The sequence below is a fragment of the Rattus norvegicus genome, chromosome 9 (assembly GCF_036323735.1).
Source record: "Rattus norvegicus strain BN/NHsdMcwi chromosome 9, GRCr8, whole genome shotgun sequence".
NCBI classification, from domain to species: domain Eukaryota; kingdom Metazoa; phylum Chordata; class Mammalia; order Rodentia; family Muridae; genus Rattus; species Rattus norvegicus.
Genome location: NC_086027.1, coordinates 49,779,272 through 49,796,530, shown reverse-complemented (window position 1 = coordinate 49,796,530; position 17,259 = coordinate 49,779,272). Strand labels below are relative to the sequence as shown.

The following is a 17,259-nucleotide window of genomic DNA, read 5'->3' as shown; positions in this document are numbered from 1 at the left end:
AAGATCTGATAGAGGACTTTTAAAAACTATGAAAATGAAGATCAAGCAAAGCAGCTTCTGGAATATCCTCAGCGCCTAGAGTTTCGTGACTCTATAAGGAACAGAATTTGTCCCAGACTCGCCTCCCCGTGATGGAGGACGTAGAAGGGTGCCACCTGTAGGCCAGGACTGTGCAGTGCTCCTGGACACACCCAAGCCCTTCTGTTTAGTCCACAGAGGAACACTGTGCTGCATCTTCTCTGGTCATCCAAACGCCAACAACTGACCCAGTAAGAAATCGGGCTAAACACTTCATCCTCACACTAGGCTTAGAGCAGACTAACATTTCTCCCATTCACACACCAGAGAATATCGGTGCCGGGCATTTTCTTTTCTTTTCTTTCTTTTTTTTTTTGTTTTGTTTTTTGTTTTTTGTATAGTTTCCTTCTGATTTCTCTAGGATTTGTTAACCGAGGCATCCACGGGGAAAACGAAGGTGAGCTCCTGGCTAGCACCCAGGTCTGTTCTGGAACTCAAGGTACACATTCAGTGGCTCTCCACAGTCATTAGGGGACGTCTAGCTCTCTCGGGCCCAACATGTAAGCAGTATGGGAACGCAGATACCTCCCGAGCTCTGTCAGCAGGGTCGTAGTGAGGCTTGGGCTCTGGAGCGTGATAGCTGGGTTTGCTCCTGTCCTGCTGCTGCGGGGGTGGCGGCTGTTGTGCGTGTGGCCTCCTGTGGTCGTGCTGTAGAGACAGGAGATATGCTTGTTCTTGTTGCAACTGCCTCTGGAGCCTCTCTGCCTGCCGGTGCTCCTCCATCTCCCGCCATCGACACTCCTTGGAGAGGGAGAGGGTGACACTGAATCTGGGGACCATGGTGAGCACACCTCTTCTCTGGATCCCTTCTTGACTTTTGTTTTTTTAAAATAGCACTCCCCCTCCACCCCTTGTTTAAGAGCAAGGAAAAATGGCTGGGATTTTAAATAGCATGTTACCTGTGTAAAATGTGACAGCATTTGCTAACTGTAACACCATTGCAGAGTAAAGGAATTCGATTAAACATCAGAAGCAGTGGTATATATACACACATACTGAGCGAATATCCTATAGCATACAGTGTGAGCCTGACACCTCCAGCGTTTTCACACTCACTGAATGCCACGTTCTGTTTAAGAGCTGATAGGCATCTAGCAAACAGGAGGAGTTACCTGCTAATGGGAAATAAACTAAATGCCATTAACACTGTGCTTGACAGTGTGACCAGAGGACATCTTCACTGGAAGCTGGCTGCCTCAGCAAAACCAAAAAGGTTTGATAGTCACTACAGCTGGCTACCTTAGGAAAGGGACACCGGCCCTGTGGCTACGGAATGGGACAGAGGCGGGGCGTTACCAGTAACATAGCCTGCTCCTGGAGCAGCTGCTGCTGCAGGATCTCCAGGTGCCGCTGCTCTTCCTCTAGCTGCCGCCTGATGTACTCCTGTCACACAGAAATTACCCAGCAGTCAATACACCCGGAAGGGAAGCATCTGAGTCACCTGTGGGGGTAACCAAGCACCACTCCAGAAGCTGGACAGCAAGCTTGCCAAGGACTAAACTCATCAAGTGAAGACATTCTGCTGGCTGAGGGCTTTTGCAAAGGCTCCAAGCTAGAAGAAGTCTAACATATTCCTGTGATGCACTGGCTGGTGTTACACTGTCATCATATGCAACACTTTAAAGGGGGCTGGCTTCTTCATAAGGATGACAAACACCACAGAAACTGGAAGGCGTCGTTTTCAACAAGCATGGATTAGACATTTTTTAAAAAATGAGACCCCCAAATCTGTTTAAGATGATTAAAAAAAAAAAAAAAAAAACAACAACAACCTAACAAACAAACAACAAAAAAAAGCAAGAATCCTAAACCAGCCAAACAGAATTTGTGCTTTTGCTGCTGATCCCAAAGGTCCCTGGAGTAATGACTACAGTCGAAGATGTGGTCAGCAGTCATGGACGGTGGGCACTTCTCTACAGGTAAACTGGCCAAGCCCATGCTGAGGAGCTTGTGTGTCTGTGTAGTTGTGTAGTGTGCACAGGCATAAGTGCATGGGCAGACTGATGACGTGACATCGGGAGAAAATGACCACTGAGTCACAGTAGAAACAGGTGATCTCATACAGAGCACAGAAGAGAGGTAACCTGCTGCCTTGACTCGCTGAAAGCCCTTACTTACCCATCTCCAGTACTGGGGATGGGTGAGAGGGGAGAACATGCAACTCTGCAGTTAAACATCCTATTCGTACAGACATCAGGAAACCCTAACCCAGGTCCACTGGCGACAAGATGCATCACCTGCTACACACGTCAGCTGGAGCAGCTGCTGGACACACTCAGCTGGAGCACCTGCTGCACACACTCAGCTGCGGCACCTGCTGGACACACTCAGCTGGAGCACCTGCTGCACACACTCAGCTGCGGCACCTGCTGCACACACTCAGCTGGAGCACCTGCTGCACACACTCAGCTGCGGCACCTGCTGCACACACTCAGCTGGAGCACCTGCTGCACACACTCAGCTGCGGCACCTGCTGGACACACTCAGCTGGAGCACCTGCTGCACACACTCAGCTGCGGCACCTGCTGCACACACTCAGCTGGAGCACCTGCTGCACACACTCAGCTGCCGCACCTGCTGCACACACTCAGCTGCCGCACCTGCTGCACACACTCAGCTGCCGCACCTGCTGCACACACTCAGCTGCCGCACCTGCTGCACATATTCAACCGTCTACACTACCCATTTCTTCATTTGAGAAATGGAACATGAGCTAGATATAAAATATCTCCTAAGAGCAAAATCATTTTACAAGAAGCCTCCTCTTCAGCAGGAAAACAACAACCACTTCCAGCCCCACATGAAGCAAGAGGACCTACTAGTCCTAGACGCTGGAAGGGGAGCAATGGACAGGCATGTGGGAGAACTGTCCCACGGAGGTGGGTTCCGTGTCTATCTTGACCACCCCATTTCATGCCATATGCCCTGAACAGATGTGTGAGCTAACAAATCGTTCTGGTCAGAAGAATACCAGACAGCAGAGAAACAATGCCTGCCAACACTCAGAACACCACCTCTTATAAACCAAACTGAACGCCCAAAGCCATGCTAAGGCACCAAGTGTGACAGATATGTGGCTTTAGTTGTCTGAGAAAGTAACCTGAGTCCCAAATCATTTCTTTAAAAGAAAAAAACAGAATTAAGTCATAACTTGAAAGATCAAGTTACTATAGAACATTTGTTTCTGACTTTAAAAATGCAAGAAAACTGGGGGAAATCACATGCTATGCTAACCACAAAGATCCCAACATACAATGTGCATAGAGAATACATCATATACACGCTTTCATGGGAATGCACCCTGCACCACACCAAGGTTAACAAAGAACTATTTACAAAACAAAGGGGGGGGAGCAGAATAAAACAATCAATTTTAAGAAATCCTTAAAGTGCAGGGCACTTGCTGTTCACAACAGTTTTTTCAAGGTTCTTAAAGTTCACTTATATTTTATACTTATGAGCGTTTTGCCTGCGTGTATGTTTGTACACCATGCTGTATTGTATGCATTGCTGGAAGAAGCACTGGATCCCTGGCACTGAAGTTATAGATGGTTGTAAGAAGCCATGTGGGTGCCTGGAACTGAGCCACCGTCCTCTGGAAGAGCAGCCAGAGCTGTTAACTGCTGAGCCATCTCTCTAGACCTATTCACAAAATCTTAACAACTAATATGCCACCATCAATTTTCTTGTCACAATCAAACGTGGACTGGGTGACTTCTGACCAGTAGCAGGTAGCATTTTCACAGATTTGTAGCCGCCAGGTGTAAGCACAATAAAAACATTAATAATTAACTACAAAACAAACAAGCCCAGGGCCAAGAAGTCAACTGTAACAGGCAGGCTACATCAGGGAGAGTCTAGGAACATGGGTGCATGTGGTCCAGGAGGAGCGTCGAGAGTAGTAGCTGGATCACTGCGTTGGAAGATAAGACGATGGTTGTTAGTACTTTAAATATGAACTCTGAGCATATTCAAAATGGCTTCCATTCATTGACTTTCTTCTTTGTTTAAAGCTGAAAGCACAGATCGATTAATTCGAAGATAGGAAAGCCATATAAAGAAAGAAAAGTTATCTTCTGTTTGTATAAATAATCTAAGGAATTTACAAATAAACTCCCAAGGCAATAATAAAAGTACAAGTCTACAGAATCTGGTTTTCATCTCTAAACCACACCAAAAATCATTAATGCTACAAATAGACCTGCAAACATGGACTACAGCACTCACTCGGCCAGTACGTACTCTAAGCGTCTACTAATGATTTCCTTACAGCTGGTTTTTCAATTTCCCTGTCTGAAAGTTAGCATCACCCAGACATTTGGAGCTCAATGGATGTAAGCCAAGCCTGCGAACGTACATTCAGACATCTGTCCCAAGTCATCCTCTTCAGGACTCTATTTCCCAGGGTCTCTACATTGTAACAATCTTTATTCTTCTTCAAGATAGGGAGTCAGGTCATTGGAGTTTCCAGAACCGTTAGACACCTAAACCTCTGAGTGTGCACACACGTGCATGCGTGTGTGGCCCAGCCACAGACACCTGGGCCGACACCTGCTCACCTGCTCCCGCTCCACTCGCCTCTTCTCGTCTTCTGCCCGTCTCCTCTCTTCCTCTTCCTTACGCCGCCTTTCCAGTTCCTCCAGACGCCTCTTCTCCTCCTGTTCTCGCCGCCGCTGCTCACGTTCCTGCTGCCTCCTGGCTTCACGCTCTCTCCTTTGTTGCTGCAGAAGTAGAACGGGTGTCGTTAGCAGGAACCTGCAACTTGAGTTCTCACGAGATTTGCCAACGGTGATGAGCAGGTCAGTGAGGTGGGTTCTGGACCCTAGCTGTAGTGGTCCACTACCCTACACCACCCTGCTCCCAACAGCTTCCTCATGATGACTGGTCAGAGGCGTAATGTTCTATGAGTCCTCGCAGGCTCGGTCTGCCACTCTGAAAGCAAGCGTCCTCACTACCCTGTGGCACTCAGAGGTCAGCAAATCTGTCATGCGTGGGCATCACTAACTACCTAGGACCCTTAAATCAGAACGAAAAGAAAGAGATGAATAAAGGGCAGAAGAAAGGACAAAGGAAGATAAATATCTGGAAAGTAAGAAGCATGCGCGAGAGAACAACAAAAAGAAATCAAAAGCAGCAGAAGAAAGCAAGCGCCATCGCCGCTGCTCAAAGCTCCCAACAAGGAAGGCGTGAAGGCGCTGCCCTGGGCTCTGTATCAAACACTTAGCCTTTCAAGCTAGTTGGTGTTCCTGGTTCAATTCTCTTTAGAACCCTGGGAAGTCAGGATCTCATCCCTACTGTACAGAAAACAGAAAAATGAACCCAACTGTCCATGGTCACCATCCAGAAAGCCTCTCTCTGTGAGAATGGCTGCTCTGCCCATGCACCTTCTACAGCGTCATGTCGCCCAGCATCCCACAGACGGGGTACACTCAGCTCAGAGACTCAGCCTGCTCTAACATCCGCACGGCACACAGCAGTGGATACCATAGCAGCTGCCCTGACTGACAGTACACAATGGCACCCCACCTGTCAGTACAGGGCATTCGTCTAAGCTCTGTCAGCTCTTCCTGTGAATGTGGGAGATGTTAGAGTCTCTAACGAGGCCTGTCCAGCATGTGCCCATTAGTCACACCTCACCACTGAGAACTACACTGCGGTTTGCACGAGTACGGAAGTGAGTCTGCTCGAGGCCACTGCACTGGACAGTACCTCGATGGTTCACCCGCTCTCCCGCCCAGAGAGAGAAAACAGGTACAGTTCACAACCCTGTCCCACTGAGGCTAGCCACTGGACAAAGTGAATAAAAATAGCTTTTCAAACATTTATATAATATATATAAATATAATATAAGGTATATAATATAAGGCTTGGGTGGGGCTCAGGACCCGTTCCGAATCCTCTCCACAGCACTCGCGTTTGCTACAGTAGCGATGATGTCCTAGAAGCTCGGGGAACGTTCTAGCTCTGTTTTTGTGGGTTTTCACTGTTTGAGAATTCCCTCGATCTCATTTCCCTAATGCCGCCTTTCCTCCTTTCTTTTCTTTCATTTAGACTTATTTTACTTTTAGCAAATGGGCGTTTAGCCTGCAGGTATGCATATGTAAGCATGAGTGAGCTTGGTGGCCGTGAAGTCAAGAATGGTTGTGAGCTGCATGTGGGTGCTGAGAACCAGACTCAAGGCCTCTGCAAGAGCAAGAGTTCCTAACCCGTAAGCATCTCTCCAGTCACTCGCTGTGTTTAAGGAAAGCGACAGCCAAGCAGACCAGTGAAGAGGTGTGAGGGGGACGTCTCTAACTCACCAGGCATCTTTCTCAGGCCTCAACACATACCCTGTCATCCTTGTGGCCTACCCCACAGACAATAGCTGGCTGTGTCACTACCGCAGCCTGAAAGCCACCCTCACCACCTGGGCTACAAACAAACTCTGTTGATCTAGTCCCTAAGACAAGTTACAGCCCCACAGGGTGACCTTTGCACCCACTTGGGCAGTGGAGTACCAGCCCAGGAACACAGTAGTGGGCATGGCCAGAGCCTCCTATCCCTTACCTCGAGTCAGCATCAAGCTCATTCTGGTTTTCTGCTCTGGTCACAGGACAGTGAGAATCATCTCAAATGTCTTATGAATAATTTTGCAACAGGTACATTTTGAAAGTTATGCAAGCACTCAACACTTTCTCGCCCCCTAAAGTCCTAACCGAACACTATTTACATCATCCCTTCAGTGAGGCACTGCTTTTCTCCAAGCAGCAAACAGATCCACAGAATGGTCAAAGACACCAGTGCCAACACAGACTATCCCGTGATCTAGGCGACAAGTAGTATGTTTAGTTATCTAAACTAAATCCCACCAGAAATGTCATTACAGGGCTTCATCTTGATGTTCCTTTTACTAGAAAAAAACAGGAGGAAAAGAATAGCTATGCAAGTCAAATGATGGACGAGGAACTGCGGGGCTGTGGCATATAAAGTAATAGGAGGTCAAGAAAAGAAAATCAGGGGTAGAGAGCTGGCTCAGTGGTTAAGAGTGCTGACTGATCTTCTAGAGGTCCTGAGTTCAAATCTCAGCAACCACATGGTGGCTCACAATCATCTGTAATGGGTTCCGATGCCCTCTTCTGGTGTGTCTGAAGACAGCTATAGTGTACTTATATAATAAATAAATAAATCTTTAAAAAAATTTAAGGGGCTGGGGATTTAGCTCAGTGGTAGAGCGCTTACCTAGGAAGCGCAAGGCCCTGGGTTCGATCCCCAGCTCCGAAAAAAAGAACCAAAAAAAAAAAAAAAATTTAAAAAAAGAAAAGAAAATCAAAAAGTGTTGATTCTCAAGTGAATTACAGGGAAATAGTACATCCGTGTGAACTAAAAATAAAAAATAACCTATAAATAATTACATTGCCAGGGTTTACAGTATCAATGCCCTTGTGAAAATCATGTGAACTATACCTACCATAAAATACAAGTAACCTTACTGACTACTCTGCTTTCTGAATCTCCCTCTTTATAGATAGATAGATAGATAGATAGATAGATAGATAGATAGATAGATAGATCGATCGAACGAACACGGGGCCATGTGCATGCACATGTGGCGGGGTCAGAAAAAAGACAACTTGCTGGGGTTGATTCTTTTCTCTCTACACTACCCGGAACTGGGGATCAAACTCAATTTGCCTTGCTGGTGCAAACATCTTATCCATGGTGCCACTGCACTGAGCCATTGCACTGGTCTGAATGCTTTACTCTTAAATCCACCCCAGAAGTTAAGGCAAACGTCTGAAGTTTCAGAAAAATATAAAACTGGGTCACGAAAGCCAAGAATGGCAGAGAAAATAGGTCAAGTCCAAGCAAGTCAATTTAAGCACAGTGGAAACCTGTCTCGAGCAGTCCTGCACCTCACATTGTGCACCTAAGTATCAGGCAAATCCTCCAGGAGTGCAAAGCCTGCTGGTGCTCGGCCAAGCATCCCTACAGGAGTTCTCTGCCGCTGCAGCAGGCTAAGGACGGACTACCTCACAACTTATTAGCTCCCCTTTCCTCAACAAGCTAACTGGGTGTCTGATGTGAGAGCATGGGTAGGGAAGAGAAAAGGCAACACAGCTCTTCTCCATTCTACCTCTTCCAGCCGCCTCCTCTGTTCTTTCTGCTGTTCAATCCGCTTCTGCCTCTCAGCCAGCAGCTGCCTCTTATACTCCTCCTGCTCCCGGAGCTGCTGCTCCTGCAGAAGCTGCTGTCTCCGCAGAGCCTCAGACCGTTCCTTGTTCTCTTGCTGCAGCCTCAGGAAATCACGTCGCAGAGTCGACTCTCCAGGCACATTGACGATGGAACTGTAGGGGACAGGTCTATCAGGGCTCCATGCATCACCTGGGCCTCTGAGGGTGTGACCCAATGGGCACATACCCAGTTCCCTTCACGGGTCACGGACTGAGCCCAGGAATTCAAACAACATGTCTACCAGGACAACTATGCCTACTGCTCCAGAGGCTACTGTCCAGAGGCTCGCATCATCCTGTGTCATTTAGTAATGTCTGAAAACTCAGCCCTAGTAGATAAGCATTCCTGCTTGGGACTCTCCTCTTCTCTCACCTCTGGTTTTACATCACTGCACAGAAGTCCTGGCACCCTGGTCTCATCACCCCTTCATTTTCACCTGGTCTGCGGCAAGGCCTGCTTTGCTCCCAGATACCATTCTTTAACATCAGAGACAGCAGCAGCCTTGTGAATGAATGGGCTTCGCTCAGAAAACTCAGCTATCACTTTTCTGCTTTGGGGGCTGTCCCCACGCCTGTACCATACAGAATGCCAAGAAACACCTCCTTAAACCTCTGTGACCCTCTCTGAACTTCTATTTGCAGCTCACAACTCCCATGGGTCTCAGTGTAACCTTCACCCTGGTTTTGTTTGGATTCCAACCAAAGGTAAGGCCAGAGCTAGAACGGGTGCAGGCAAGCACATCACTAAAGTAAAAGTATAAGAAAGGAACCCACTCTTCTTCGCCTTCTGCCTGGCTTCACTGAGCTAAACCAGGTAGAAGACACATGAAGGAAAAGGCCAAAGGCTGGCAACCCCACTGGCACATAGGGAAAATAAGGCGGTAAGGAGTTTCTCATCAGAGGGCCTGTTGGCCTCTGAGCCACATGCTCCTCTGTGTGTGGGACCAACTTCTGTCAGGCAGCAGACTTGTACCATTTGTGCCTTCTGCAGCAAGAAATGTCAGAAGCATTATTTCCTCAGCCTCAAACATAAAACTGGGTTAAAAACAAAACCAGAAACGAGGCAAGTGTTTGGGGTGGGGAACTGTTCGCAGAGGGCTGAGGTGAGAAAAATGGCAGATAGGAAGCAAGCTGGTGCGGCCCGCTGCTCCATAGGAGTTTCAGAGTGCAGGGCATCGGTGGAGCCTGGTCTGGCTGGTGTCCATACCTTGGCTCTCCCTCCTGCTCAGGCACTTCCTCCTCCTCCTCCTCACTGCCACTGTACTCGTACTCCGTCTCATCTGAAAGACAAGGCCAAGAGAAACGTGAGAGCTCAGATCCTCACAGGTGCCTGTGTAGGCAAGCATTCTCAGAGTCAGAAAGACCAAAAACAAGATGCTCTTTGTAAAAACAGCATGAGGAGAAGAGCCACTGACTTCTCAACAAAGGTAGGGAATTCTGAGCTGGCTACACTCCCTAAAGCTGGTCTTTCCCCAGTGATAAAATCTGGTAAGTTGGAGTTTCTGTGAGAGAGTGCACACAAGAGAAGTAACTCAACGGCACTGGCATATCTACATTCAGAAAAAGTATTATGCTGACAGATATAAAAAGACAATCGATACACAGATGACAGAGATAACAGATGTGGTAAAAATTCAGAGATCTCAAATAATGGTCTAGAGACATCAAGAACTAAGCAAACTCAGCATAGGACAAGAGCGGCGTAGAAAGTACTGAGATGGACACAGGAAGAGCAGAACACAAAAGTACTCGCCACATCCAGTTCTCTGAAAAGAGTAACAAGATCGACAAACTCCAAGTTGAACTAACAAAAGCAGAGAGAAAACTCAAATTAATAAAATAAAGATGATAAGCAAATTGTTACCATAGGGCTGGTGAAACCCAAAAGATCATTAGAAAATGCTTTGAAAACTTATATTCCAGAGGTTGGCAAATAGAGAGATAAATAAACTTCTAAATGCCTATGACCACAATTAAATCTGTAAGATATAAGCATTTAAATGGGTCCCTAACAAGTACTGAGACTGGTTCAGTGGTTAAGAATTCTTATAAAACTAAGTCTAAGGAAGGACAGATGCTGGCCAGATGCAGACTCATCCTATGAAGCCAAGACGACCTACCAGCAAAACCCAATAGAAACTGTGTAAGAAAAGACCATTAGGTGCCGGAGAGATGGCTCCGCAGTTAAGAACACTGACAGTTCTTCCAGAAGTCCTGAGTTCGATTCCCAGCAACCACATGGTGGCTCACAACCATCTGAAATGGGATTCAATGACCTTTCCTAGTGTGTCTGAAGATAACAACAGTATACTAATATACATTAAGTAAATAAACAAATCTTTAAGAAAAAAGTATTAAAGGCTCATTTCTCTAAGAAACATTGGATGGAAAATTCCCAACAAAATTATTTGAATGTTATATTCAAGAATATATTAAGACTAGAAACCACAACAAAAATGGTTTATCTCAGGGACGCAGAGCTATGCCAAACAAAAAATGTAATACATGACATAAATAAGCTTCAGGACAGAGCTGAAAATGAGAAGAATGCCGGCTCCTGGCACATACACACCCCAGCACGGGGAGGCTGAGATGGAAGGCTCACCAGCCATCTGCAGCTTATGTAGTGAGGCCCCACTTAAAGTCCTGAAGGAAGTAGGAGCACAAAGCCTAAGAGTACACTTCTAAACAGTGACGGCTACATACAGCAAGCCTACAAACAACCCTGTATGGGATGAGGGGCAGTGAACATATTCTCTAAAACCTAGAACTAGACGCTTATTTGATACAGTGTTTCAAGTCCCGCCCAACTAAAGAATAAGATGTAAAAAGAAAGAACTCAAAGTATGCTAACTCAGACTCTTCAAGACCCTGCAGGATACAGAATTAACATATAAAACCTAGCAGCTTTCCTATATGACAGCCACAAACTCACTGAGAAAGAACAAGGGTCCAGGAATAAGCCTGATGCAGAGCCTACGATGAAAACATTACGCCACTTGAAAATGACACTACATAGAAATATCTTGCTGTACTTAAAAAAGTAATCCAAACATACATATGAAACAGAAGACTCTGCACAGCCAAAGAACCTTCAGGGAAACGGATGCACCGGGCAAACATTAGAACAAGCGCCAGACCCAGACTCAGAAAGCCAAATACTGCGTGTTCTAAGAGGCGTATTTCACTGTTTCCCCGTGTGTATCAGTGTGAGGGATATGACATGAATCCAGCAGGAACCACGAGAGGGGAGGCAGGCTGTGGAGGAGCACTGGCTTGCAGTGACCTTGCTCTTGCTGTGTAAGCGTACAGGAAGGCCTAGGACCACGTGACGGGAAGAAGGAAGAGGGAGAGGCGAAGGTGTTAGGAGGAGCACAGAGGGAAAGAAGAGCTCCTGGGAAGGGTGTGGAGCTCAGCAGCCTGCACTTAAAATGTCAGAGAGAAGCCTGTGCTTTCAACACTGGACTGAGACCTCTTAATGTTAAGTCAGAAAGGCGACATAGCACATAAAGGAGCCTCCATACCTTTCTCGCCTCTCTTCTTCCTGGTCCGGTCTATGTGATCCTTAAGCTGGATTCGAACCTGCCTTTCATTGGGCTGATCCCTTATGAAAGGGTGTTTTAAAAGCTGCTCTGTAGAGGGCCGCTGCATGTAATTCTTCACCAGGCAGCCTTCTATGAAGCTGAAAAATTTCTTTGACCTGTAAAAGGAAGTGAAACATACGGTCAAACTTCTAAGACAAAAGTACCAGTGAGGAGTCTGAAAACCATTCTGTGTTACTGTGGTCACACCTGCAGTGCACACTAACAATGCACTGCACCAGTCAGCAGTGTTACTGTGGTCACACCTGCAGTGCACACTAACAATGTACCTGCACCCGTCAGCAGTGTTACTGTGGTCACACCAGCAGTGCACACTAACAATGCAGTGCACCCGTCAGGAGTGTTACTGTGGTCACACCTGCAGTGCACACTAACAATGTACCTGCACCCGTCAGCAGTGTTACTGTGGTCACACCAGCAGTGCACACTAACAATGCAGTGCACCCGTCAGGAGTGTTACTGTGGTCACACCTGCAGTGCACACTAACAATGCACTGCACCAGTCAGCAGTGGTACTATGGTCACACCTGCAGTGCACACTAACAATGCACTGCACCAGTCAGCAGTGTTACTGTGGTCACACCTGCAGTGCACACTAACAATGCACTGCACCAGTCAGCAGTGTTACTGTGGTCACACCTGCAGTGCACACTAACAATGCACTGCACCAGTCAGCAGTGTTACTGTAGTCACACCTGCAGTGCACACTAACAATGTACCTGCACCCGTCAGCAGTGTTACTGTGGTCACACCAGCAGTGCACACTAACAATGCACTGCACCCGTCAGGAGTGTTACTGTGGTCACACCTGCAGTGCACACTAACAATGCACTGCACCAGTCAGCAGTGGTACTATGGTCACACCTGCAGTGCACACTAACAATGCACTGCACCAGTCAGCAGTGTTACTGTGGTCACACCTGCAGTGCACACTAACAATGCACTGCACCAGTCAGCAGTGGTACTATGGTCACACCTGCAGTGCACACTAACAATGCACTGCACCCGTCAGGAGTGTTACTGTGGTCACACCTGCAGTGCACACTAACAATGCACTGCACCAGTCAGCAGTGTTACTGTGGTCACACCTGCAGTGCACACTAACAATGCACTGCACCAGTCAGCAGTGTTACTGTGGTCACACCTGCAGTGCACACTAACAATGCACTGCACCAGTCAGCAGTGGTACTATGGTCACACCTGCAGTGCACACTAACAATGCACTGCACCAGTCAGCAGTGTTACTGTGGTCACACCTGCAGTGCACACTAACAATGCACTGCACCAGTCAGCAGTGTTACTGTGGTCACACCTGCAGTGCACACTAACAATGCACTGCACCAGTCAGCAGTGTTACTGTGGTCACACCTGCAGTGCACACTAACAACGTACCTGCACCAGTCAGCAGTGTTACTGTGGTCACACCTGCAGTGCACACTAACAATGCACTGCACCAGTCAGCAGTGTTACTGTGGTCACACCTGCAGTGCACACTAACAATGTACCTGCACCCGTCAGCAGTGTTACTGTGGTCACACCTGCAGTGCACACTAACAATGTACCTGCACCCGTCAGCAGTGTTACTGTGGTCACACCTGCAGTGCACACTAACAATGTACCTGCACCCGTCAGCAGTGTTACTGTGGTCACACCTGCAGTGCACACTAACAGTGCACTGCACCAGTCAGCAGTGTTACTGTGGTCACACCTGCAGTGCACACTAACAATGCACTGCACCAGTCAGCAGTGTTACTGTGGTCACACCAGCAGTGCACACTAACAATGCACTGCACCAGTCAGCAGTGTTACTGTGGTCACACCTGCAGTGCACACTAACAACGTACCTGCACCAGTCAGCAGTGGTACTATGGTCACACCTGCAGTGCACACTAACAACGTACCTGCACCAGTCAGCAGTGGTACTATGGTCACACCTGCAGTGCACACTAACAGTGCACTGCACCAGTCAGCAGTGTTACTGTGGTCACACCTGCAGTGCACCCTAACAATGCAGTGCACCCGTCAGGAGTGTTACTATGGTCACACCTGCAGTGCACACTAACAATGCACTGCACCAGTCAGCAGTGTTACTGTGGTCACACCTGCAGTGCACGCTAACATATCACTCACAGCCATAAAAGCAGCCAGTTAAAGGAACAGAGTTTAAGTCTAATGTACTCATTAACCACTATATCACAAAGCAGGCAGAGGCACAGGGACAGAGAAAAGGCTTCTCTAATGTGGGGTCAGGGAGGCGCACAGATGACCACAGGAGTCACAAAAAACAGAGACAAGCAAAGAGCCAGCCTCAGTGGGCAAATGCAGGACATGTACTGACATTTCAACCGGCCTTACACTGGCTCAATTCTTTAAGTCCCAGAGTTTAAAAAACAGAGGCAGAAATGACAGGTTTTACTTTGTGTGTGCATGCGTGTGCACAGTGGGGCTGGGGGACTCTTGTCACACTCATTTGTGCCACAGATAGTTTTAGAGCTTTGTCCTTTTCCCATTCCCAGCCTGGTGCGTGAAGACTCATACACAAACCTACAATTGGATGGTACATTTTATAAAACATCATTATGGTATCTGCAACCCACCCTCACCCAGACAGGATCTTGCTCTATTACCCAGAATGCTTTAAATGCCTAGGCTCAAATGGTCGTCCTGGGGTAGTCATAATTATAAGTCGTGGGGCCTGCAAACATGCACCATGGCCCCAGACCCCTTTCCTCAATGTTAAACTCTATTGCCAGAGGGCTTTCAACACATCGTAGCCAGTTTAGTAGGGAACTGCTCTGTAACACAGTACACTTAAAGACCCTCAAACATTAAAATATCACCTTGTCTTCTTATTATGGGGTTTCAGAGCTTGCTTGTTCATTAGCGTCTAAATTGATGCATCCAGAACAACACAAAGAAATCAATGCATGTTAGACTGTTTGAAGATGCTGGCTTTGTAGAACTGAAGTTAGGGTGGCCAGATTTTTATTCCTGAACGAAGTGAAACCATAGGGGTTGAGGGAGAAGAAAAGAAAAGGGAAGAAAGGAGAGGAGGGAGGGATCTGGAAGAGGGATGGGAGTAGGGGAAAATCCATACATGGCTTACCATTTTTTTGACTTCAGCCTGGGAGGAGGGTTTCTGGGGATGAGAAACAGCGCTCTCATTGGATGCATGTCACAGAGAGCTGGGAAAGGAGACAGCTGTGTCAGTAAGGCACGGATTTACCCTCTCCTGACCTCTGGGGTTCACGCACAAACAACCTCTTGCACAAGTAATTGCCATGGATACCAAACAGCTGAGAAACCTAGATACAAACCCTAGTCCATACCTTGAACTTACCATTTAAAAACTGTAAAATATAAGAAGACCAAAAATAGACAACTTCAAATCGGCACTGGAAAGGTCTCATAAATCAAAGAAAAATATTAATTCAAATTTAAAAGGAAAAAAATACTTGTTTTTAAATTTTAAATCACCTTTAAGATTATAATGAAAATGGCTGTTTTTATAAGGTTGGTCTAAGGATCAGAACAGCTTTGAAAAGGCCTTCAGTGTTATAAACAGTAACAATGCCTAAACACAGTGCAAGAGTGTTTCAAACGGAACCAATGCAGAAATGCAGCCGGCACATCCAGAGCCTCAAACAGAACCAACGCCTAAACACAGCGCACAGAGTCCCCAGACATTGCTGTCTTTTACTCCATCTCTTTTCCGGAGGAGAGAGGAAAGCTGAGTGTAAACGGAGGTGCTGGCCTCTGTGCAGTTACTGCTGTTTATGTAACTCACTCCAAGAAAGGCGAGTTCAGCAGACACATATACTGGCAGGTTACAGAAGATCAGGCGTATGGTCAGGGCACACTTGTAAGGCAGTTAGCTGGGAATGTAGACCAGACTAGCAGACACCAGTATCCCAGCATGAAGGGAAACTGAGACAAATGACATAGCAATACGTCCGTCTCAATACCATATAAGGAAACACAAGGGACAGAGTACTCTCAGTGGGCATCCACCTCCGCACTGCAACTGATTCTTAACTGTCTGTACTGTTTCATTCACTCAACGAATATTTATTCTTAACTAGCTACGAGGCAGCATTCAGTGTTTGGACATACCTTTCCTAGCAGGCCAGGAGAAATACTAAACATGTTTTCCTTCCTTACTTCTTCTACATTTCTATCACAACCCTAATCAAAAGTCAATTCTATGATTGACCAGTTTACTGAATTAACCCCCAAGAAAAAGCAAATTCAAATCTTCAGAGAAGATTCCATAAATAAGAAGTAAATGTCTCAATATGTAAATTCAAAATAAGAAAATTTCAAAGGTTAGGGACTGTTTCAATCAATATTCTTTAAATGCAAAAGAAAAAAAATAGCTCTTATTAATTCCAGATGCTGCGGGGGCAGGAGAGATGGCTCAGCAGTTAGGAGCACTGAATGCTCTTCTAGAGGTGCTGAGTTCAATTCCCAGCAACCACACGGTGGCTCACAACCATCTGTAATGGGATCTGATGCCCTCTTCTGGTATGTCTGAGGAGAGCAACAGTGTACTCAAATAAAATAAATAAATCTGGGGTTGGGGATTTAGCTCAGCGGTAGAGCACTTGCCTAGCAAGCGCAAGGCCCTGGGTTCGGTCCCCAGCTCCAAAAAAAAAAAAAAACAAAAAAAAACAAAAAAACAAAAAAAAAAACAAAAAATAAATAAATCTTTAGGAAATAAAAAGACTTTAAAATTTTTTTTCAGATGCTGCATCTCATTTTCTAGAATAGGTTAGAGACCTAGAGAGCCACAAAAGTAATATTGGTTAACAAGAATTCCCTGTACATCTGCAGGCACCCCTGATCATAGGTCTTTCATCTAATCGTTCAATCATGCGTGGTTCTGCCCAGTGTCCTTGAGTTCTTACAGGTAATCACTTTATACAGAACAAATGAACTCAAAAAGAAGGAAGCTACTCACGGGGGGCTCCTTCTGCCATCTCGATGGCCGTGATGCCACAAGACCAGAGGTCACTCTGCAAAGACAGAAGAGAATGTTCCAGATGCCTAGTTACATTTCTAGACAGTCATACAAATGAAATAAAAGCATCCTTCAGGTAAAAACAAACAAACAAACAAACAAACAAACCTTGCTATGAAGTTATTCCCTTTCCAGCCCTAGGGGTTATTTTTATTTACTTAAGCATGATATTATTTTGATAATGTTGAAAAGTGTTTCAACTTTTATGCATGTATTAAGGAATAGAAAAATCAGTCTGCAATACATATTTAAATTATTCAAATTAAAAGAAAATCCGGGTATATAATGGTTTAAATTAATCCCCATTAACTGGATATTGGCAACAAATACTGAAATACAGGAGAAGAGT

General features: G+C 46.2%; 1 protein-coding gene across 52 annotated transcripts in view; it reads right to left on the bottom strand.

The window, feature by feature from the left end:
- Window positions 1–17,259, bottom strand: part of Map4k4 (mitogen-activated protein kinase kinase kinase kinase 4) — a 125,781-nt gene that overhangs the window by 25,823 nt on the left and 82,699 nt on the right. For 28 of the 52 annotated variants that reach the window (XM_063266904.1, XM_063266895.1, XM_008767003.4 and 25 more), the window contains exons 8-15: window positions 16,851–16,905; window positions 14,997–15,075; window positions 11,813–11,988; window positions 9,496–9,568; window positions 8,192–8,402; window positions 4,638–4,799; window positions 1,375–1,461; window positions 604–819 (exon numbers count right to left, since the gene is read on the bottom strand). In XM_063266904.1, the coding sequence (XP_063122974.1) occupies window positions 604–819; window positions 1,375–1,461; window positions 4,638–4,799; window positions 8,192–8,402; window positions 9,496–9,568; window positions 11,813–11,988; window positions 14,997–15,075; window positions 16,851–16,905 (1,059 nt within the window). The remainder of the gene's footprint in view (window positions 1–603; window positions 820–1,374; window positions 1,462–4,637; window positions 4,800–8,191; window positions 8,403–9,495; window positions 9,569–11,812; window positions 11,989–14,996; window positions 15,076–16,850; window positions 16,906–17,259) is intronic. The other 24 variants (XM_063266899.1, XM_063266898.1, XM_039083240.2 and 21 more) reach the window with 1 other exon arrangement.